This window comes from Prenolepis imparis, unplaced genomic scaffold, assembly GCF_030444845.1.
Source record: "Prenolepis imparis isolate NDT839.2.m4 unplaced genomic scaffold, iyPreImpa1.0 SCAF_6, whole genome shotgun sequence".
Classification (NCBI taxonomy): domain Eukaryota; kingdom Metazoa; phylum Arthropoda; class Insecta; order Hymenoptera; family Formicidae; genus Prenolepis; species Prenolepis imparis.
The window spans coordinates 7,829,868-7,855,278 of NW_028141164.1; the positions used below are offsets into that span (position 1 = coordinate 7,829,868).

At 39.7% G+C, this 25,411-nt stretch overlaps 1 protein-coding gene across 4 annotated transcripts in view; it reads right to left on the bottom strand.

The window, feature by feature from the left end:
• Positions 1–366: 366 nt before the first annotated feature.
• Positions 367–25,411, bottom strand: part of Optix (optix) — a 48,415-nt gene continuing 23,370 nt past the window's right edge. Inside the window, exons 2-3 of one of the 4 annotated variants that reach the window (XM_083040203.1) lie at positions 1,875–2,270; positions 367–1,609 (exon numbers count right to left, since the gene is read on the bottom strand). In XM_083040203.1, the coding sequence (XP_082896329.1) occupies positions 1,225–1,609; positions 1,875–2,270 (781 nt within the window). In that variant the 3' untranslated portion in view covers positions 367–1,224. Of the gene's footprint in view, positions 1,643–1,874; positions 2,274–25,411 lie in introns of all 4 variants that reach the window. The other 3 variants (XM_083040201.1, XM_083040202.1, XM_083040200.1) reach the window with 3 other exon arrangements.

Sequence of the window (25,411 nt, forward strand, 5' to 3'; positions counted from 1 at the left end):
CTCACTATCGTCAGCAATAATTTTGTTTTCTAAAGCAGATAGTTGTATTCTCATAAAATGTCTGCGTGGCTATGGAGAGTATATTATTATATATTATTATATAATAAGATATATTTTTTATATATTATATACATATATAATAATATAATTAATATATTATTATATAATAATAATTTTATATAATATAATATATTATATATATGTTTTGTATATAATATAAAAACCTATATAAATATATATATATATTATATACAATATTTATATAATATATATATTATATATACATATATAGGATATATATAAATCATATATATTATTATATATATTATATTATATAATAAATTTTAAAACAATAAAATACGTTTCCAAAAATTTTGCTTCTTTTGTGAACATCCTTAATGAATCGATTTCGATTCATTCATAGAGAGAATACCAACTAGAAAGCGGCGCTAAAAACTATGAGACTCACTGCATCTGGTTCTTGGGCTTCGACGAACGGACGTGTCGGGAACATTTAACGGAAGTTATATACACACCCTGACCGATTGACTTTTTTTTTAATCCGAGAGATTGCACTTATTTAGTGGATTCGCACTCACTTCTCGAAGCGTCTATTCTGTCCTCGCGTTTCATAAGAGCGTTACCGGAAATTATTTCTTCGAATGAATTGTATTGCCACACATCATCAAATAGATTCTTCCTAAGAGATTTATAGCGTAGTAGCTTTTCTTTCGGCAATGTATCTACGTATTGATATTGTTGATTTATATATCTTCGCATACATGTCGATCGTTTCTAAGCTCCTTGAAAATCTGCTTTCCAATGATGATGCTAATTGATGTTATCGCGGATGAAAGCCATCCTGCATAACGGTTCGTCTTACAGCTATCTTTGAATAATCTCTGTGCGATAACTTCAAATATATTTATGGATTTTACTCACAGCGTCACGTTCGCTCTTTACAAAACTACAAACTGTTCTCCAGAAAGTCGTATCGTATCGCGTTTACACTTAATAATTTTTCTAGACACAATCGAATCTTTTCCATATCTCGCGCTTCGCGAGAGCTTTTCCAAAGTCAGATTATCATTGAATCGATTAGCTTTCCCGCCTTCACAATATCTCGAAGTGCTCGCTTGCGACGTTACCGCACCGATAGTTCTTTCTTGGCGTAAGACGATCGTCCGTGCCAATGGCGTCTTCCAATTTGTCGTCCTTGTCGTATCACGCGGGCGAGAATGGTCTGTGGATTTGCGGTCGTGGATTCGGTAGCGGCGGCGTGGCGACCCTTATCAGCCCCTGACCTTGGGACTGACCTTGAGGCGTCGGCTGACGGGGGGGCGGACTGCCCCGAGACGAGGGGGTGTGCGGACTGGGTACAGCCACTCTCAATGGACCGGTGGCCGATAGATTCGCCGGTATCAGTGGTGGACTGTGGGCCTCCGATAAACTGTCCGATAGGCGAGATAATCCGCCGTCGGATAGTCGCGACGTTTCGGATATCCTGGATATCCCCTCGGACAGCTGGTGCTGAGAGTGCGGGTGCGGATGTAACAGTCCTTCGTGCGGATGGAGTCTTGGCGGTGGTAGCCCTAGTGAATCTGGCAATCTGTAATAGAACAGAGAAAGAACTGCATTTTCTCTGGAGAAAATACAGTTTAGCAGAATCGCGATCTATTATATGCGACATCTTATTGTAATAATATGCGTATGTATGTATATATAAACACACACACATTGTCTCGATATATATTTATATATATAAATAATTTACAAATTTTATTATATGATAAAATAGCGAAGAAAATATTTAACAAGAGAATATTTCGAAAAGGAAAAATCTCGTAACAAAAAAGACAAGTATTAAAACTTACCTTGATGTGGGATCACCCCTGGGTCCTACCGCTTGAAAAGGGCTGGACTCCGCGAACCTAAAAATTCCTCCCCCCGGCATATTCGGATGATTAGGCTGCGGACTATGCGGTCCGAATCGGAAGTTCGTAGGCGGGAATTTGAAAGCCGTCGTATGGTTGAATCGAAAATGTGGTTGCGTAGGATCAAAACGGAAATTCAAGGAGGGTGGTGGCAGAGGTCCGAGAGATCCGAGGGGGACCGGGGACGGTTGGTGACTCGGTGGCGGCGAGGAACTCGGCGACGGCGGTGAAGTTCCTCCGAGAGAAATGTCGGAGTCCTCGCTGCTGCTGTCACCGGGCCCCGGACTCAGAGTGCGTCGCGCGTTTCCGTTTCCTTGACCTGATTGTTGCTGCATTCTGCTGCAAATAATCCGTAATTTACGGTTATCAATTGGCATTATCGGTAGATTGAAAAAAGATTTAAAAATCGTGAGACGCTTGTCGTGAATAAAATTATCTGATATCTCTTGGCGAATGAAAAAAAGGTAGAGGAAAATATAGCAACGTGAAAACCAGCTTTGAAAGAAAAGTAGTAGTAATAGTAGTAAGGATAATTTATTTGTTAATAGCTTAGAAAATCTCTGAGACATCGTACATAGAAAATTAGGCAGTAAGATTTAAATCAGACAAAAAGATAATAAAAAAAAAATATTAAAAGTAAGAAACAAGAAATTACAGAACAAGATAAGAATAATAAAAAATATATATAATAAATAGAAAATATCGTCAAAACCGTAAAAAATCTTTTGCGTAAAAATTCTATCGTTTTGTTACGAAGAATGTTCTTGGCTAACAAAAAAGATGAAAAAAAAATTTGTTAGGTATTTGAACTTTAGACTGCTTGGGTTCTCGTGTGGTCGCGATGGGAATTTTAATTCGTTCCCGCTTAGATGTAGCACACTGTAGGGGTGGCTGTACATACGTAATGTACACGTGGATGTGTGCACGCGGTGCTGAAAACACTTTGTTTCTCCAGTCATCGCCGCGGAGAGCGCGGCCGTAATTAATGAGCGCGTTCATCCTTCCCAGCTGAGGAGGCCGAGGATTCACGGGAGAGTAACGACGATTCTCTCCCGACGACGGTTCTCGCATAAAGGAGGGATCCACCTCATTACTCGGCAGATCACGGACAGATACGGAAAAACACGGTAAACTTCACACGCGCGCCGCGTGTACGCGCAGAAATGACGGATGACCGTGCGTAACAATAATCGTGTGCTCGTCGACGTACATATTACGCCGGTAATATCTTGGCGGTGTTACGCTACTCGATATTAAGAAGGCATCTTTTAAAGACATCTTCTCAGGAGCAATTCAAGAATTCAGATTGTTCGGATTGAAATTAACTCGTTGTAGGACGAAAGAAACTCGCGATCACGATTTTGGGGCTCGATCTTATCGAATTCGCTATCGGTTCGATCAAATCTCGTGATAAGAAGGCGGATGTTGAGTACTCGTGTGCGATAAACTTGCGGAAAACGGCGATCGACTCGGTAAATGTCATCAAGCACATCCGTTACTTTGGGGACAAACGCGATCGTGTTTATTGTCTATTGATTCGCGAGAGACGGGGGGAGGAAGAAAGAAGAATCGTTCGGGGTTCATAAGGATGAGGAAAGCGTGCGCGAGAATCATTCGCCATTCTGCTAAAGACAATGAGACGTCGCGGTCTTAAAAGCCTCTCGGCCGCAGATCGATTCTAGTAGCGGGGCTTCCGAGATCCTCTCCGTATTTTCTTTGCTAATCGAGTCTCGAGTCGAGCCCGTACTGTTACCACGGTAACGCCTCCTCGAGAGGCGGAAACGTCGAATTGTTCGTTCTCTCTGATCGGGGAAAAAACCGATTGCGACGAATGGTAAGTTCGAGGCGAACCACTCGACTTCCTCCCTGAGAACACGCTCGAGATGCAGATCGATCTCGTCCGCGATATATATACATCGATAGGTTTTAATCTTTTTACCTAGAGGCAGGTAATAACACGTTGTAACAATATTCCCACCGTATAAGTCGATTTTTTCGACGTACTACGTTTGACTAAAACGTGTGTATGTTTTTCTTGTGTAATTATAAAATAAATTTGAAAGTAAATGACATTTTTCACGAGTCTTATCGCGCTCGAAATACGTTTTCGCGCAAGGTTACTTAATTAACATCGCGAGAATGTATCTTGCATTTTATGATTCTACGTGAATATTCATGTAAGCTTCCTTTTCATCGTGCCCGATAGCACACCCGGATAGATTAATACGCACGTCGGTGCGTGGAAACCAGTGAATCCTTCCGACGGTGGCGTTGAAATAATTTCCGATCGTAGTACAGAACGTAGGCATACGTATGCTGAAGAGCTAAAAAGGTACGCGATGTGTGTTAATCAGATGAAATAGCGTCATGCTCTTGCCAACGCAATCGGGATTTGATCGTCGTGGCTGAATTATACTCGTGAATAATGAAATAATCGACTGTGAATACGCGCCGTTCGATTTTGATTTTGCACGAGCATAATCATGATACAAAAAAGACGAGAGGTTGTTAACGCGTAATTGAAGAACTCTTTCATAGGGAAATCCAATTCCGTTTCATTATTTATATATCTTTTTTATTATTTATATTTAATTAATTTTTAATTTATTTATCTCTCATTTATTTATTATTTAATATCTCTATATTATGTATATGTTTGTATAAGTGTTTTTTTTCCGTGTGTGTGAAGCTGGCGTCTGATTTCGTGGAAACTCATAAATAATTAAGAGTTCTGGCTTTATTTTCAATAGTTCTCAGAGTTCTTGATAATTTAAACAAATAGTTCTGGCCATTATAAAGCAACGAAAATGCCTTGAGACAAACTGAGACGCTAATTTCACGCAGCGTCCCACTTTGTTCTACGGCATTTTCTTTATCAGTAATTATCAAGATTAAAACAATTTATAGTTCTACATGAAGTCTAAAAAGAGTTTTGTCTTTTAAAAACAAAACAAATATTAATTAAGCTAAAAATCGGCTACTCATATCTATTAGGTATTGAAATGAGGCGCCAGTCGATTTTCAAGAATTATATTTATTCTAAAGCTATATATTTTTTTGAATTTTATCTAAAACTATATATCTTTTCGAATCTCCTTCGAGTTTTAATTAATTATTAATATTATTTATTATTATTATTATTATTATTATTATTATTATTAATATTAATATTTTTTATTAATAATTTATTAATTTTATTAATAATTAAAATTATTAATATTATTAATATTAAGTCATGTGTAGTATCGCGCGCGCTATTAGAGTGAAGTTGCCGATGTTTGTGACTAGCTTCAGCCATTACCGAAACGCCGCGAGTACCAAGCAATTCGAGCTGCGTCCCGCTCTGATTAATTAGTAAGCATAATCGTTTCTAACCTTTGTATTGTAATATTTATCAATCGTATATTATAATTTCAATATTCACATATAGTCGTAATTGTTCGAAACGCATATTTCGCGAAAAATTCGATGCAAAATCTGCGCCAACAATCAACATAACCCAACCTAACCTAACCTGATTTCGCGCGCGCTAATGTGTTGCGACCGGTGGATGTATCTATCGTTAATTCTAGCTTACATATTTATATCATGTATGTTATAATGCGAAATAATAAGATTGCTCTAATATATGTATGTATTTTATTTGTTACAGGTAGCATTGCTGATAAGCTGCGCGCGAATTTGACCGCGAGATTGTCGAACGGATGCTTCGTGCGATTATAGTTTTCGCATCGTTTTTTCTTATTGCAAGTGCAATACGCGAAATACGCGTGCGACTCACGCGTCGTGTCGGGAGTGCCGTGTAAAATGTCGCGAGTCGGGAGTGTCGTGTAAAGTGTCGGGCGATCGTAATTATTCGTGTTTTTCGCGAGTCTCGTGAGTGGACCAAGAGAGGAGGAGGAGGCCCGGGGAGGCATCGGGCGACAACGGGGCAACTGTGAGGTATGCATATAAATACAATTTATAACATGTTTAATTGATTAATTCGCTACTGATAAAATTACTTGCTTTATCTCCGCGGAATTTACTTTACATTTATATATACTATTTTTATGCATATAAAATATTTTAGAAACTTTATTTTAAAATCCTCTCTTAAAATATTTATAATAAAATATTTATAATAATTGAGATTTTTATATATAAAAATTTTTACTAATAGATATAATTATATAGATTATTTATACAAAATTATTTATTAATAAATACTTAATAAATAATTAAAATTAAAAAAATATTTTCAGATCAATGTGCTGTGTACTACAACTTCGCCATTGCACGTATCGGTGAGTGAGAAATTATTTATTTTTTATCTTGTTCCTTTCGCTTTCTTTTTCTTGCTCTTTCACCCACGCTTTCGTTTTTTTTCTTCGTCGCACATGTTTTTATCTCCGTATGCGAGACATTCGACGCGTTTTAATTATGCTCCCGGACCGTTGGTCTTTATCTTCGTTCTTTCACAAGATACCCGCACGAGGCGGTACGACTTATTATGTGCCAGGATCTTACGGGATCCCATTCCACATGGTATTCCACAGCGATCGTCTCCATTGAGATCGTCTTAATGTCGTGGCATTAAAGCGCAGAGATTCGGGTGTCAATTTTCGGCATGCATAAAAGAAACATTAAAGCCCTACGGTGCGAATTATATACACCGCGATCTACGCTAATTGCATTCTGATGAGTGACAAATTGAAAGGTTTTTGATTGAACGATACTTGAAGCAACAGCAACGTTGTCCATATTAGTACTGCGTTTTTATTTTATTTTTTTTATATCAATTTTATATCAAATTTATTTCAATTAACAATAAGCTACTTAAAATGACATTTTGAGTTACGAAGAAAATGAAATTAATTAAAATATTAAATTTTTTAAAAATATCTTTAGATGCTAATATGAAGGATAATACTTCTGCAATTTTGAAATTTGAAAAATTTTTTTATTGTAACTCGAAACATCATCCTTGACATTTAACTGATATTTGAGTCCCACTCTTCAGCATATAATTGCAGTTAGATATTGCACTTAATCATTTCTTAGTCTGGCCACCTGTGTGTGTCCTCAGGTCATTAAATCAGCATATAATTCTTATTTGACAAGTTATTACTTATGAATTTATATATATGTGTATGTTCGTATATATATATATATATATATATATATATATATATATAATTATTTTAAATAATATATTATTTTATTAAATATTTTTACTTCGCCAATATACAGAATATATAAAAGCGAATCTTTGATGGGAAGGCGGTTATAGAATAATTTACAATCGAATTATGTGCGCTGCTTTTCTATTCTCGGAATTAAATTTTCCGCCCATCGATATTCCGAAAAAGATTAATGAAGCGTTGTGAATTGTTATAATTAGTATTTCAACAAACTTTTTGGAAACTATCTTATTGTTAACATTGATAATATCGTTTACGAGATAATATAGGAGCTAACACAGCTTTGACAGAAAATGTGCATGATTTATCATTTTATATTTATTAAATCATAAAATATTTACAAATAGGCTAAATTCGGACAGAATTTTTTTTTTAAGGAACAAAACGTTTGTACGAATTGGTAGATAAAGACGCGAAGCAAACTCGATTCTTCGTCGCGTACATTCGCTCTTCCGGCTGCACTAAAAACGATTTCGTACGCACTTCGTTATGCATTTACGCGTCGCTCTCGCGCGCGCGGATTCGCGTGGCGAATCGCAGTGCCGAAAAGAGCCGGCGCGATAGCAAAGGCCAACAGGTGACGTTGTACTTTCGGCGCGAGACGCGGCGGTGATTAAAAAAGAAATTCATCAGCGCTGCCGGGGGAAAGTATCAGGTGCACCGGGACAGAGAAGGAGGAGGAGAAGGACGGTGCACTGCCGCGGTTAAAGTATTTATGCCGCATGACGAGTCACTTTTGGAATCCCGCCGTATATTATAAAGTATTATGCACGGGGACGATGACCAGGGCTCAAACCGTGACGGAAGCTACTGTAATTACGCGCAAGATGGTTGTGGTAGCTCTCCATTGATCCCCGATTGAGGAACACGCGGTGAAAGGTGCGCGGCTTTTGTCCCGAGGGAAGACAAGTGTCCCGGCTTTATTCGAATTACTCGGAATTACGTTGAGAAATTGCGTCGCCGTCCTCGTGATTCTCGCGACAAATTACGTCCCCGTTGCCCGCATGTGATGTACTGATGAGTGTTCTTGGAAGATTGACGTTGAAGAATTAGCATGCAAAGTGGTACGACACACGATATTATATGAATGTACCGTTTCTTATTATTTAATATTATGTTTATCGATCGCGCGTGGTGTGTTAATTATTGAACTTTGATTTGTTTCTCAAACGCGTAGCGGAATAGCTGGCATCAGTGCCAGGGTATTGTTTGCCCCACTCGACCTTTCGAGCTGAAATCGTGATACTGCTGAATAGTAAATGCCGGCCCAATCCTTCCATCTCACGAACGAGTTTGTACGATTTCTATTTTTTTTACAACGTAAAAAAAGCGATCGATTTCAGGCCGATATCGTGAGCGGATCTATCTTAGGAGTCGCGAGAGACTGACGAGGGATATCATTTTAACAAAATCTACCCCCCGTGTCAGGGGACACCGTGAATTTCGTGCGCGGTAGTAGACCACCTCCCCGCCTTCGTCCTCCCCTTCGTCCCCCCCTTTTGGCCCCTCGTTCGGACCAACCCCGTGCCAATGCTAAATACCCGTTGCACACAATGGAGTACATATCGTTCGAGAATCTGAGCCATGCGAAGTCCTCCACAAAAGGTAACTGGATACCGGTACGAGGAAGAGATGGCATGTGAACAGAGATCCCGCGATTCCAAGGGAGGTTACTACGCGAACCCCTCGTGTCTCTTTCTCTCTCTTTCTCCTCCTTCCCGCTCTTTTCGCGTTGTTTCACCCTCGTTTCTCAACTTCTTTTTTTCGACGCTAGCTCATTTTTAATAGCCGCTAATAGAGACGTTAAAACGATACGGGTCCTCTTGCTCGACTCGGAACTCGATGCTCAATTCTTTTCTCGCTATCGCAACCCTTTGCTCTCTTTCTCTCCCTTTCGTTCGTCGTCGCCCTGCTTTCCTTGCTTCTCCTTGTCTCCGGAGAAAAATGTGTTCCATTCATATATACGTATACATACAAATTACTTGAGGAATCGTAATAAAATAATAATTTAATCTCGAGAATGATTATACATAATATATGAAATGATTTCGAATATTTGCTCCCTATTTACAAATTTTTTATCTTGCGTTTTAAACAAAAAAAAATTTTGTAAAGAAAATAGTATCTGATTCGTGGAATATAATTGTTGCGCTTTCGTGCAATGGTCAAGAAAAGATTAATTGTCGTAAAAAATTATATTCTACGCTATAAATCAAACGTTATCATTATGAAAGCAAGGCGCGTAGAAATAAAGACGCATCCGCATTCGTGCATCTTATCGCGCCACCCTTTCGCATCTCAAGGTTACATTAGACGGATAACGCAAGCTCGAGACAAAGAAAAGGGATCTTGGTTCGCGCATTACGCCGGAGATGTTTCAAGTGGCAGCGCGACGAGAGCGAGGCGGCGCATCAGCGGGATAGGACAGGTAGCCCATGATTTGCAACATTTTTATCCGGGCCAACATCGAGAGACGCGCCTCTTTGCCGCGACGACAGACGCGTTGTACCGACGAAAGGAGCGAATGCGGTTTGCATTTTCTTTGGCCGAGCCTCCGAGGTTGACAGGCCGGATTTTTTCCGGATCTTTCTGTCGCCCTTTCTGTCTCGGGAGCTCTGAGAAACCGGGCAAATGTTTGCCCGCGAACAAAGAGTATCCACTGACGTGGCGACCTCACTTGTTCCGCCGTCGCGGGGGCCAGCCCCCGCGGGGCTCGATATATGTTTGTGAAGATTTTTAAGTCGGCGCGATGCACACTGACTGAAAACCGATACCCATCGATAGTTGTCTCTCGGCGGCTCCGAACGCGATCGGGCGGATAGGCGAACGTTTTTTTTTCTCTTCTTTTTTTTTAGGCGAATTTCTCGTTTGTTTGGGACGGAAAACGTTTCACGACCCATACATTTTGTAGAAAATGAGAACTTGTCTTGTAAATCGATATTTGCTCGACTGTTATACGTGAATTTTTTCATCTTCTTTATGATGAAGCCTTATATTTTTTAGTCGTAACGAAACATTTGTATATATTTGCATTAAAATTATACACGTGGCTATATTGATTGACATTACCTTGACTTAAACTTAATCATCTGGTGTAAATCGATCAGTATAATTTGCGATACGTTATCATTTGATATGTTTTTAATACCGAGGTGTAGCTACTAGCAAGTATTCGAGTTACATCATTGACTCTCGTACACATGTTGAATTTAATATTATTCAAATTATAGCTTAACGATGAGGTATGATAGCTATCTATTAATTTTGCAATTCATTAATTTGTACATTATAGTAACACCGATCGCGATCTTGGTTTCTCGATGTAAATATTCCAGATAAACATAAACATTTCATTTTGATTTTGTAGCAGTCTGAGAAAAATATGGAAAAAGAAATGTAAAACTTTAATTAAGTACATAGAGAGAATTTTCTCTTAGAATTTACCCTGAAAATCGTGGTAATCGTGGGACAATATAGTATGAAAAGAATTTTATGAGAATTTATCACAATAAAAAATAATCATATCTATCACAATAAAATATAAAATATGTTTAATTAATTTTACTAAAAGTATAGTAAAATTTATTAAAAGTATGATAAAATTAATCAAACATATTTTTAAAATTCTTTCCATACCATATTGTCCCACGGTTACAATAATTTTCAGGGTAAATTCTAAGAGAAAATTCTCTCTCTGTAGATTTATAATTAAACCGAAGATATTTTAAAAACATAAATGCAAATCTATACTTATATACGAAGCATTATATATTTCAATGTAGATTTAAATTTTATTCGCGATTTTTAAATTTGCCATTACAATCTCATGACAATAGTCCTATTGCATTAGCGAAATAGGCACCGCGCGTCTCCTTTCCTCTCGAAGAACTCGCGCTCGTTGACTAGAGACGACGACAAACATTTTCCTACAGGAGCGTAGACATGTTGAGTGTTTGCCCAGGCTTTTGTACGAGATTTCCTCGGCATTCTTCGTGGGAAAAATCTCCGAAAATTAAATTTCGACCCTAATATTTCACGAGGATACGTGGTCAGCACTAATCCCGTTGTCTTTCTCTCAGCCCGTGTGTATATGTCCATCTTTAGCGGAAATTACCCTCGGTCCCATTCTCCGAAAAATTATCTATACAACGAGAAAATGTTGCCTGCATTAGAGCGAGAGAAACAAGAATAAAACATATATTTCTCCGCGAATTTTAAACATCCGGCTGTCTTGTCCGAGCGATCGCAAAATCGACAGGTTAATGATTCGAAGGTTAATGATTCGAAAGTCCGCAATCGGCTACCTAGAGTGCTTTTAAAATTAGGAGGGCTCGTTTTGCACGGCTTTACATTGATTGCGGATCTTGTTTTTGTTCGCTTCCGTGAATCTTACACGATGCACTGATGCACATATTGGATAGTCATTTCTTCAAGTATTTCACAGTTGATTAAAAAGCGCGCGGATGAAAATACTTAATGAAGTGCATTGAGAAAACTAACAGAAGATATTAATATATGAAGCTACGAAGCTTTGTTTTTTAATAAATAAGATTATTTTTCTTCTCATTGTTAGAAAAAAAATTAATTCGACACAGTTATGAAATTAATGAATTTAACAATTAAAATTAATATAATTTTATGCGATCTTTATGTTTTAGAAAATTCTCATAATTGAAGAATGATATACCTACATTTTTGACAGTAACGTAAAGAAACATGTATGTAGATTTAAAGACAGATTATTTTCTCGGTACATCTCTCGTGTACGCTAAATTTCGTTTCGGTTTGCTGTTAGAATTAGAGTATCTCGCGCGTGAATATTCACGGGGACACGCTGCGCTGCGGAATTCGGCGTTTCATTTAATTTAATGACCCGTTCTGGAGGAGACGGTCGGTACGTACATCAGAAATCGCTCGGTAAATAATTAATATGTAATCAGACTCCGTTTGTGTGCGCGAGAGCGGTAGGGACACGAATGCCTCGTCTCATGAGGTAGCAGGGGCGCCATCGAGGCAACGCCAGAACGAAGGGTGTTTGCCGGCAAACACCGTGAAGGGCCTCTTAACGTATCCTAAACGTGTGCGTAGGGTTCTTTTTGTCAGGCGAGGTGACGCGGTAGATGGAATCAGAGAGAGAAAGAGAGAGCGAGAGAGGGGTAGATGGAGAGACTAAGAACTTACGATGTTCATCTACTTGCTTTTCACATCGGATTGACATGGAAATGGAAAATACTTCGAGAAAGTGTCGGGAGAAACAATGAAGACGAATATATTCTTCGGTTAAAATATTCTCTTTATCGTATACTTTTTTCTTTCAACTTTACAAAGTGTCTTGATCTGTGTATAATTCTTGAATCTATTTTTTTTTTAAAGAATCCTTCATATATATATTTCGGATGCATGGAAATTCTAGTCGGTATTTTCTTCGCGCAACTTATGTTCATTTATAGTTTCCAAGCAAAGTCTCAGTTACTATATAACCCGGGAGTGTATTTCGAAGGAACTACTTTGTAGGTGGTCGCTGGCGGAACAAATTCGAAACTGTTCGCGAAACTCGGGGAAACAGGACGAGATCGAAAGAGCCGCTACACAATCGATGCCTCTCAATTATCGCATGACGAGAGGAGAGGAGAGAAACCTCAATGGCATCCGATTGAGGCACGCGCCGTCGCTTAGAGGCTCTCCGAGGTTCGAGGGCCCTCGAATCGATTCAAGTCCCGTGGCACACTTCGGGGCAAATTAAGTTTTGCTCCTGAAATATGCTCTCTCTCTATCTCACTCTCTTTCTTTCTGATAAGTAACTCTCGTTCGTCGCGCTCGCCCTGTACTCTGTCTCCGTCAACGATCTTATTTGGCAGCGTTGCGAATTACCGCGAGACGTTTATTTCGTTCGACGGAATGGAGACGCGGTCAATGAAAATTCTCTGTGGTCCGGATGAATAGTCTGTTTTCTTGCGCGATAAAAAGTGGATAAGAAACTGGTGGTTTAGGATTCCTCGTTTCGGGATTACAAAAGATAGCTACTTAGAAAAGGAAAAGAGAAGATATATTACATTTATTTTCATTCAAACGTTTTTTTAGCGTGACCGCGAAGCTTTTGCGATGTTTCATCCTCCTCGTGTATTCATTTAGAAAATATAATTTAATAGTTAATATTATATATAAATTTTTAATTTATTGAAAGACAGAAAATAATATAGCAGACTCTTCCCCGTTCTAAAATAAAAAATATAAATAGCAGTGAATACTTATTATCTCGAAAATAGTATGAATAAAAAAGCTATTGACCTAGTTAAAAAATGCAAATTCTTTCATATATATCGTTGAATAGAGGGGACGATGGCGAAGAAGATTCGCGGATGCAAAAAGAGGAAACAACCTCCGATAACTCTTCGCTTGCACTGCGGCGCACGCTCAATTAACTATATTCAAGGAAAAAATTCGCCGTCCAAATTCTGTGCGACAGCCCGTGAAGAGCGCGGCTCGTGTTCACCGCGATCGAGAGTCGGGAGGACATCGTGATCGCGTACGTGAGAGAACGGATGAAGGCGAGGAAAGAGGAAAGAAAAAATGAGGAAAAGTACGGGAGGCCTTATTGTGAACGCGCGCGCTATCGTTGTATCATTTTTCAAAGAGTTTCTTCTCCCCCTCCCCGTCTCGTTCGTTTTCTTTTCTTCTAGTCGCATCGCGACTTCTTTTTTTTTCCCTCTCACGTCGTCTAGATCTTCCGTCTGTGTCTTTTTGTCTCCTACGAAGAACATTGTATATGTACGCCGCGGTTGGGGTATAAGATTTCACGTGTATACGCAGGATGGATCAGATTGGCCTGGCCTTAAGCCGTCGCAAATTACCCCGTAAGCCTTTTAGTCGTCGTGTGTGTTTAGCTGGCTGCGCCCTAGACGTTGTCGCCCTCCCCCTCCGCCTTTAGCCCTGCATCCGTCCCTTCTGTTGTCCGCCCTCTCTCTTCGCCTCCGCGCGCGTTATTATTTTGTTGCTCCGTAATATTCTCGAGACCCCCGTGGGGCTCTCAAGCCACTCTAAAGGGAATCTAACCGGAGCCTCATGCCTCAGGATATGTTGCAGAAATGATTATAAACAGCGAATTGTCATAGTTTAGGTCAGGATCTCCCAAATTTAAATACGTGAAATATTTTTCTTCCTATTCTTCGCGGCATAAATGTGTAATTGTATGTGAAAACAAAAATTATCGATTTTTGCACAAGTTTATTTTGACTTGTTCTACTTCACAAATATAGTATATTTATCGCGAAGTAACAAATTTCAAACAAACATTGGAATTTGATAAATTCATACTGAGGTATTGTAAAATATATGCAATTGCCAAATGTGCGTATATTCGAAATCCACATGATTTATATACAGAGTTAAAATTAAAAGTCTTCTCTTGACGCTTCTCTCGGATACATCTTCTTTAGCGAGCCGCCAAGGTTCAAAAGACCAAGATGCGAAGTGCTGGGGGGCGCAGGAGTAAAAATTTAAATTTAACGCAATTCTGGGTGATTACCGCGGCCCGTTCTCTGATACACCCCTTATATACCCACCCCTTGATTGGCTTACATTGTCGATGCTTAACTGTTTCATGCACCAGTGACCGACTGGGGGGATATCATTGCGCGCGATAGGGGTAACGCTTTCATGGCCCGAGGCGGGTATCGTCATTGTCAAAATTCAAATGTAAAAATTGTAACGCGTACGTCGATAACGCGACACGCCGTATTTCGTGGACGGGCTGCGAGCGAAATCATTTTTCGAATTTTATCCGCGCGAACAAATTCTTTTGCCAGATGGTCGGTCTGGCAAAAAGTTTGAAGCCCATTTAATGTAAAAATTTATTATATATCGCACAATGTTTTTGGGGGACGGCATTATTCATATCACGCGACAATTGTAAAATGAGAGGTTGATAACTCTAAATGCACTTTCAAATATTAAACAGGAAAGGAGAAAAAATATTTTAAATAACTTATTATTAAGAAATAAAATATCTAAAATACTATATTTTCCATTAACACATGAAATGAATATTTCTCGATATCGACATTTTTTTTTATTCATAGATTTAATTAAATTTGCATTTTTCTTGCTTCAGTTTTTTAAACAAATAGATCCATATTCAAATTACGTAGATATGTATAACACGTATGTGATTGTTTTGCAAGTAAAAGGAAAAAGAATATTAGACGTGTCGAATACATTATTTTCCGCGCATTATTGCAAAAGTAAAGCATATCGGAATCATCCGATACTTGGTCCAACTATAATACGCGCATCATACATGCGTGCAATACGCTGCGGGCAGGTATAAGCGCATCGAATGTACGCATCGTGTGTAGGACTACGGAGATACCATTTCATTCAAGGATCAGGATCAGGAGGACCCGCGGTGTTGCATTACATCACCGGTTACGGTTATCCCTTAATAAATACCGGGTGTTCTCTTAACGAGACCACAAACGAGCGTCGTATTACTAGAAGGATCGGTCTTTAGCGTTCGTCGAACAAAAGTAAATCTAAGGCTCTTTCTTTCACAAGTATTGTAAGTAATCGTTGACTCGTATCCATGTTCGAATCGTTCTTTAACTTCGATGTTCGAAAAATCTGCACATGCGACATGAAAGGGTATGAAACATGACGCGAAAAACGTTAAAATATCAATGTTATATAATCGCTATATAATCGCTTAGTGTATTAATTATGACGTATAAATATCGTCAATGAGACATAAGAGTGTGAATAGGTATATCCTTTCGCGTTGGCGAATATCGGGATAATCTATCATCTTTGCATGATTAAGAAGAAAAAAAAGAAACGTTAATATATCTAATATATCTTTAAGAATTTATAAAATATTTTTATATTTTTTAATAATGTGGTTGAAAGAGTCTCGCGAAAGAGAAATAGGTAAATACGATACGAGAGAAGACATTGAAAGGAAGAAAGAAGAGCCTCCGTGTATTGTATCGCATCGCGCGCCGTAAATGCCTGTGTCGCAAGATTTACTACGTCTGATTAAGCAATTAAGCCGCGCCGTAGCACTTCGCGGAGTTTTTGCCAGAAAGAAGAAACGACTCGCTTCCTCGTTATACACTCTACCAGTTTTCGATATGGAGGCCTGTCAGAAGTCCCCTCCCCCCTTCATCTCCCCCCACATTCATCCGGTTCTGTCGTCGTCTTTTTCCCTTCATCCCCTTTGCCCCTTATTCCGCGATCGGACGCGAGAGGGATACGACGAGGGGGAAGAATATGTCAGAAATCTCGTCACGGTGTATCCCGCGCTAATTGTTGCTATAATCTACGTGGCGAGACCGAAATTCCAGGTTGTTAGAGACTAACGATTGCGCAGACGATGCGAGGAGATGGGGAGTGAGGGGAAGAAGCCGGGAGAATGCGGGAGGTGGGACGTTAATTATCGCAGCTAATAACGCGACTATGCGCCGTATAGCTGCGAGTCGATCCCCGACTTCCCGTCTCTCTCGCCTCGGCTATTTGTCTCTCGATTGCGATGTCTATCTTTAAAGTACGCGATAGATTTTACGGAAATTATATTTATATAGTCGCTTGAAATTATAATTCGTGATCGTAGAAAATAAAATTGTTTTAGTAATTTGTAAATAATGTGAGGAAAACCAGAAATAATTATTTTATTTTACAATACACATTTCTCTTTTAAAATATCAACGGCAAAGTAGAAAAAAAATTTATCAAACTTAGACATACAACTTTTAAAAATAAAAACGAAAATTTGTTAAATAAGAGGAATATTTAAGAAAAGGGAGGAAAGGTATTTCCGCGCAATCGCGTAGATGCGAAAAGATTCGATAAACCTATACCGGTGCTTTTTGCGCGTGGAAATCTTGAATTATGAAGGCTTAAGCGCTGTCTCAACGCGAAATTAGATTCATCAGGACGACAGGCGCAGAATCGAGCCATGGAAATCGAGCGGCTTCGCAAGGCAAGAATCCGTTTAGCTAATTCTTAGCCCGACGACGTTATGCGCGCCCCACGGCGCCGGTTTGTTGATTTATTTTATTAATTTTTCTTATTCTTCGTGGGGATAACTCGATCGGAGTGAGCAGAAAGACGCGTTTTTGACGGCGAGTTAAAAACATTATCAGTAGCCACCCTAAAATTCTGCCGTTCCAGCGAGTTCTTTCATTATCTTCCAATCCGCTAGGACGGAAAAATAGGCAGTCACTTTTTATATAAAAGTTGTATGTGATTATATTTTTTTATTGTGAATAATATAAAGCGATAACACATCAAAGATAGAAAAAATGTATACGTATAATAAATCTTGCAATCAAAAAAATAAATATACACATCTTCGTTAAAAAAAAATTAATTTCAATTGATCAAATTAATTATGAATAAGAGGAAATGCGAATGGATAAAGAGGAAATAGTGTATCTGTGTAAAATAAATGACAAGATACATGAGAGAGCGAGAGAAAGAGATTAGGGAGAGACTAAACCGTGGAAAATTCTAAAAAAACGTGCTGGCAAAGAACATTTTTTTCCGTGGTAGCGAGTTGTTGACCGGCCCGTTGGGAATAAACGCAGCCGGGAAGAAAAATTAAACGCATTCGGAGTCTAGTGTGGACGGGACGGAGGGGAAGCGAATCAATTTCTGACGTGTCGCTCGTGCGCGTGTAAACCAATTTCAGGCAATTTCGCGTCAAGAATAGCCTCTTCAATCATGAATTGACCCACGGACTAGAGGACCTTTCCAATTTTAACCGATCTTGAGAATGCTTCTTCGAGAATGGCCTGGCCGCCGTCTTCGGTCCGGAAACTCCTCTTATATCCCATCGTTAAACGATCATGGAACCACGTCGAATTAGATTCGCCTGAATTTCCCTGACCGAGACGAGAGAGTTCTCAGCTTCGACTATTATTCCGCGGACCCGGTTCCAGATTTTGTCGCGGCTTTCATATCGTAATATCGCTATTTATATTTTGAGAAACTTTATAGACATTTTTGCAAAAATATGAAAAAGAATCATAAGAGATAAAATTTCTAAAATATATAAAATTTCGATAATATTCAATTTCTATAAAATATAAAGAAATATATTCCAGATTTTTAATTTTCAATTATAATGCCATGAAAATTATTTACTATTGCTCGTATATCGTGTTTCGAGGAAATTAGAAGAGATTTGTCGATTGCATCTCTCGGGAATTAACGACGCTTCGGCAATTCTGTGGCGCGAACATTCGCGCCGACACTCGTGTGCGTGTGTGTCCGGAGCGAAATTAACGAATCCCCGCTCCCCGGAGGCTGAACGGAATATCTCGTATCCGCGAGAGTGGTTGCTTCGACGGCGTAATGCCGGATATATATTCCGCCTGATATTGCCAGTCCCTTTTCAATGTTCCGAGTTCTTGAAGTGTCAAATTTAATAAGCTACAATGCTCCCTCCTGTCCAAGATGTGTTTCGAGAAGGGGAGCGGAATTTTCTTTGCCATAACGTTTGAATTTACGTGAACAATAACTCATCGTTTTTAAAGAAAATTATGAATTTCGATATGTCGCAAAGTAAGGAAGCAGACGATAATTCTATCTTTATTTTGTGCGTGATTAATAATAAAAATTATATATGTAAAAGAAATACGCGATATATTTCGTATGATTAAATTCGTACAAAAATAGATAGTTTTTCGAATCCATTCCGCATGTTAATTCGATCAACGCACAGCATAAAATTCGCTTAGGCGGTATATAACTTATTAAGCACCCCACAGTGTATATTGGCCTTTCTTTTTAAGGAAACTCATTTAACGTGTAAAATCTGTCGTCACTTACTTAGATTCTCTATTAGCGATCCTACATTTTTTTTTTCATTTTTGTACTCTGCACAATCCTAGATTTATAGCACCCGCAGTCCTTTCGCGTTGCGCTGTAACAGTGTCTACTAGAGCTGCGTACGAAACAGCGCGCAGCTCGTCTATCGATTCTCGGCATGTAGCGGCGTCTAGGCAAGAGCAGGGTGAAAGGAGGCGGCAAGAAGCTGCGATATTGCGTTTAAGGCGAACATGGCGCAAACGACGGGCAACTAATTACAGCTTTGATAATGACCAAGTCCTTGTTAAGGCAACGAGCCGACACTGTTACGCGCGCGCGCGATATCGTTAGCTTCTCGGTGGGATCCGCTCAAAAGAGTAGCAACGACATTAGCATTGTCGTAAAGTATCTTCATATCGTTTGCAGAATAAAGTATTTAAAATGCTTATTATCAAGTAACGACTTACGCGATCTATAATTATATAATTAAGAATAGTTATCCATTTAAAGTCACGATATACTTTAATTATGAATGAATTTTATTATCCCGCACGATTATTAATGTCTTCTTGTATACTTATATATATTCACATGCATCTGCCAATTTTGTACGAGCAGGTGAAGATATATATTTTTGTTTTCTTTATGTTGATGAATTCTTTCAAAAACGTAAAGCTTGAAGAGACTCGCGTATCCCGGAAATCGCTTTTAATGACCGCGAACAAAAAATTCGTGTCCGAGAGAATCGAGTGATACCGCGCGAACGCATGAATAAGTGGAAGTTTCGAAATTAATCTTCGCGTCCCATCGATCTCCGGGTATACCTGGCTGCGAAACGCGGTAGCGGCGGGATTACATGCAGATTTCACATGGCGCGACGACGCAGCCAGTCGTTCCAGTTTTTGTACGCCTTTCGGTAGGTGGACGAACGCACACGGATATGCACGCATGTCCTGACAAACGGGCAACGCTCGTGCTCGCACGCAGATGATATCTCGGACGTGACGTGAAAGAGAGGAGCGAGAGAATCGTGAGAGAGAAAGACACGTCCGTATATATACAAGAAGAAGAACCGACGGGTTGTACGTCGGTACGTAATTAACCCGTTATCTTCGGTATCCGGTCGCGATTAATTTCACGTCTCATCGTGCGGCGCGATATTCTTCACGCGCGTCCATCGGCGACATCGAGCGACATCGAGCGACATCGATTAATCGATTGGCGTTGACTTTCCGAGCCTAATACGCGTGTCCATATTTTTGTGTCGATATTAACGAAGGCGGATTGTCGGTTTTAACGAGCCATTCGATTTTCTCGCTCCATTAGAGTTCGGCTTTCGTTTTTTTTTTCTTTCCTCGCACCGAGATGCATTGGATCATTGTTGAAGAGAATCGATCGCGCGTTTTCTCCAAGTGTACATTATCGCCATATACTTAACGATCGGTTAGCATTTTACAAGTTTGTAATATAGCCGGTAATACAACCGGTTTTCTTGCTTAGAAAGCGATCGCTCTTTTTTTTCATCGTGTTGCACTATCGCATATTGATTCGTTGGACGATAAATGCTGGCAGCGACGTTGTAAAGCGGCAAAATAATCATCCGGGAAGCGGCGACCGCTAATGCGTTTAATGCTCGCCTCGGCGATAAAAAAAAAGAGAGACTCTATCAAGAGCATTCAGGGATCGATGACATCTTGACCGCGGAAACCGTGCAAGTGCACGTGGGATCGATGCTCCGGATATGCGGATCGGGAATAAGATTTCGCTTCGAGGTGACGCACGTTTTTTGATTCCGCAGTCATCTCTGTCGTCGATTATGCGAAACGATCACAATAAGATCAGATGTAAGATTGAAGACGCGTTCGCACAGAAATTTTGCAATTTGCCGAGTCTCTCGGAGAGATTTTTTTTTTTACTCGCTGGTAAGATCCTGACGACACTCACAGAATTGTGACAACATTGTTGCAGTCTCACAATTATATTCACGTAATGCACGTTTCAATGCATCGAGCGTAATAATTCGCGGAGCGCTAATTAACGACCGGTTGCGACAGAGCAGGACTGTTAAACGTCGATTCGAATTTTTACGAAACCGCGTGAGAAAGGATTCGAAGGCGATTAACTTCAAGGATAGAGTCCCGGCGTAATCGCGGGAGGATGATGATATCATCATAGGATTCCTGTGCATTTATATCGTTCGCTGTCTTTCGGTCATTTGCGTCGATCATTACGTAATCGGTCGTGCGCGCGATTCTTCGTCGACGACGACGAAGCAGAGAGCGGTTCGATATCGTTGAACACATTTGTTACTTTTCCATTTCCGGTGTAATTAGAACGGTGGCCATGCGTGCGCGGACACGCCGTGTCGAGCGCACCTACGCGTCCCCCCTCGCCCCCTAAATGCACGCGTGCAGAATTAGCCGCGCGACCTTCGCGTAACGCGAAAACAGAATTACGAAATATGTAACATTGCTGTTTTTTCATTCCTTTTCCTTCCGCCGACAACAAGATACATTTTTTCTAATAGAATGCAAGTGTGGGGACCAGACAAAGCAATTAGACTTAATTATTGAGTCGAGATTGATATAATTTATTTATCTATGCATATCGAGAATTTTTTATTTCGAAAGTTTTCTATTAGAAAATTACAACATAAATAATAATTTAAAAATTCTAATAGAAATATATTAATCGTATTAATTTTCGAATTTTACAATTTAAAATTAGGCTTGCATCAATTTTTGTTTCAACAGTCGAAATCGAAGGTGTTTTGTTTCAAAACTCTCTGTGTATCTAAAGTCAAAATAAAATAATTCAGTGATTTATTTATCCCTATATGCCATTCACTGTCCTTTAAGTCTTATAACTTCGAGCCGAAGGTATTTTGTCATGCCGAATCTGTTGATCTACAGAGACAGGCGACGACGACGGTCAGGTGTGGCAAGCATTTCTATTTAGGCGTTCTCGACGTTATAGGAAAACGTCGATTCGACAAAACTACGTGGAACCGGTTTCGAACGATCCTGTTGATCGATTAATGGAGAGACTTTTTCTTCCCGCCAGACACAGGTCTGGCATCGAGCGATTTATTACACGCGATCGTGTTGCTGGTAGTCTTAAAGCCGTCGCGTTACCGGACACCTTCGCTAAAACGTCAATATTCTTTTGCACGGACGGTTGAGCGCGGCGAATCGCGACGTACAATTCGCGATTAAGGGTTACGCCACGCGAAATTCGATAACGAAGAATCTTTTTTTCGAGTAATAGCGTACTTCGAGAACGCGCCTGATAAGCGCCAAACTTTTATTAATAATTTTTATTCCCGTTACATAATATCCACAAACACATGCAGATTATATCCGATATATAATGTAGATGCGCAGTATAATATAGATGCAACCGTGTTTATCGTATTTTATTACGCGTTATTATACAGAGTCTCTATTGATGTTACGTCGCGAAATGCGAACACGTCAACGTAACGACGCGGAAAGACGGAAACTTCCACGGTGAGCGCGGATCGTGCAAGCGAGGCTTACCGTGACACGGTGAGGTAAACTCTGTGAAAAGTATACCGTATGTAACGAGGTTCCCAACAGTAACACGTGCACTCGTGCGATCCTCTAATTTGTTGTACAGAGACTTAAAGAATTAAACGATAATAATAATAATATACGGCGATATGTTTAAATATTTGCGGAGTACAGTTAGCTTATGACTATAATTGATATTTAATCAATATTTAAAAAATATATGAATCATAAGTTGTAACGTGGTATTAACGTAATTATGATATACGATTATTATAAGAGATTGAAAAGAATTTCTAACAATTTCGAGTCGTGTAATAAGAATTAATTTTCATTAAATACAAAAAAATGGGATTTTTCTTTCACAACTGAAAATAGGAGTAATATTAAAAGTTTATGAAAATGCAGTCTCTTCTTTCTTTCTCTCTTTTTATAATTGATAAAGAATGCTCGACGAATGATCGAATTATTGTTTATAAAGTCAAGTTTGAATTATCGGAGAAAAATATCAAATTTCTCATTATAATCTTTTTCAGTTGTCCGTGAAATTTGTGCCGCTTGGTTTAATATGTTATTGTCCCAGATCCTTCAATTACATCGTATAGCGACTCGCGAGAGATAGTAAAGCTAAAACACAAACGCGAACACGATGCATTTTTCGGTGGTGTAGCACGAGGCACTTTATTTTTGTTCTGCGACCAAGCGCGAGAAGTAGACGGAGAGGGCTTATATATCGCGACCTCGGATCTTTGCCGGTAAAAAGCCCGCTTTTCTCCGCAAATTAAAGGCTCGCGGCTATTTTCGGTGGCGGATGTGACGTTGCAGCCTTCGGAAGTGGCCCTTTTTGTCGAAGCCGCAGTCCGGACCCCGCCAGTCGGCCACTTAATGGCCAGTATGCTGTCCCTCGTCCGCGTGTGCTTAAAGGGATGGACGCTATTCAAGAATGTGTGAAACGTATATTGCTCAAAATGCACGATCCTACTTTAGTGCGTCGTTTTCTCGAAAGGCATTAAAATTAGAGACCATCGTTTAAGATAATAAATATCGTTTTATAAAGAAAGAAAGAAAGAGAGAGATGCAGTATTTTATGATTATTTTATTAATAAAAAAAGTATCAATTTTCATATTTTTTAATTATTAATTGTTTATCATAACTTTATGGTATTTGAATCAATTGCTTTTTTTTTATTAAAAAACAGTGTTACTGTTAAATAAAAATTGTTGCATTGGACAGAATAATTTTACATTCATCGGTAGAGTGATGAAAAAGTTATCCGTATAATGACCTTCTCTTTGCACGATAATGATCCCTCAATAATTCGGGGTACATGTGAGAAGAAGCGCCCCGTTTGGAAGAGTTATAATGATCGTGTAACGAAATGCGGGTCCCAAGAGAGAAGCGTGTTTCTCGCCCGTTCTCCTTTCCATCGTTCGTTCCTCATGCGCACCTTGAAAGAGAATGAATGAGATGGCGGTTTCTTCGGTGGTTTCGAGTTTTAACAGGCGTGCAGCCCCATTCGCGAAAACGACAGGACGACGCTAACGGTGATTGTTGGGTTCTCGTTAAATGTCAAATGTATAGCGTAAAAAAATCATCGTGCAAAGTTAATATATTGGATAGCTAAAATTTGCATATAATAAGTTACGAATTTTTTTAAATGTGATGAATTTGATATATTTTTTTTTTAAATGTGAATTTGATATTTGAGCCATTTTGACGCACATGAAGTCTTTTTTTATTTAAACGCAAATTTTGAGTCAAAGACAATTTTTAACGATCTCTCTTAAGAGAATACATTCTCTTCATGAAACTTGTATACGCGGAGCGGAGTTTACTTCCTTGTGAAACTGATTTTTAGCTCGATCCTTCGAGGGCTTTCATCGCCCGGCGGATTTCACCGCGAAGAAAACGCGTTGTCCGATGATCTCTCGCGATGAGAAGCAGGAAACACTTGGCTGAAGTCAACTGTCATTTGCCGGTGGTTACATCGTAGCTTTCCGCTTTGATGTCGCGTATCATTCGCAATTCCGCACGGAATTCCGCGTATATTCTGGTCTCGCGAATAATCGAAAAGAAGTATCGGGATGTATAATACGTGGAACGATGAGGAAATGTCCGTAGCCGCGTATAATTTATCACGTCGCCTGGTTGTGTCGATTGTGACGACTCTATTCGAACTACACATGCGATGTAATATTTGTATTTAGCTCTCTCTGTAGCAGACTTGATGCACGACGGAATATAAAAATGAGATAAATGAATGCGATAAAAGAGATAGATATACATATAATATTATCAATCAATCTCGTGTTTCATCGTCCCGTTCTCCGGTTCCCGTTACGATATTGTTCGCTGACATTTCCGGTAACAGATACGCCTAACTGTGTGTAGCGTTCGGCTCCCACAATCGGTCAGTTGGTTCTTCCTTTAGAAAGTCCTTCCGACGGCATTGCGGATTCCCGGATATACCATTACGGCCAATCGCAATCTCACGCTGCCATCGAGCAGTGCCTCATCGTCTTCCTCGGTATTCGATACAGTACTTTATTAAATTTGATTACAGTCATCATCGCCGTATCTTATAGCTGGGCCATTAGCGGTCGAGGCATGTCGCCTAATATGCCACCTCCGGATAGCGCGAAGATTTATATACGTCATCCGCGGCGCGACGTATATAATAATTAGGATCCGCGAAGGACTGAGAGCAATTGGCCGTTCTCTTACGCGTGTTTTCCTGTGCGCGATGGAAGGTGGCAACGTGGGTCGACTTTCGCGGCCATGCGGTTAATTATGCCTTACTAACCAGCCGGAGGTGAGGTCCCCCCTGCCCCCTCCCCCTCTTCCTCTTCCACACTTCACCTGGGTCTTGGGGGCAGAGGCCCCAAAGGCAACTACGGGCACGATGGCACGACGATAATCGCAAATTGGATTATAATTTGCGGGAGATAAGTCACGCTC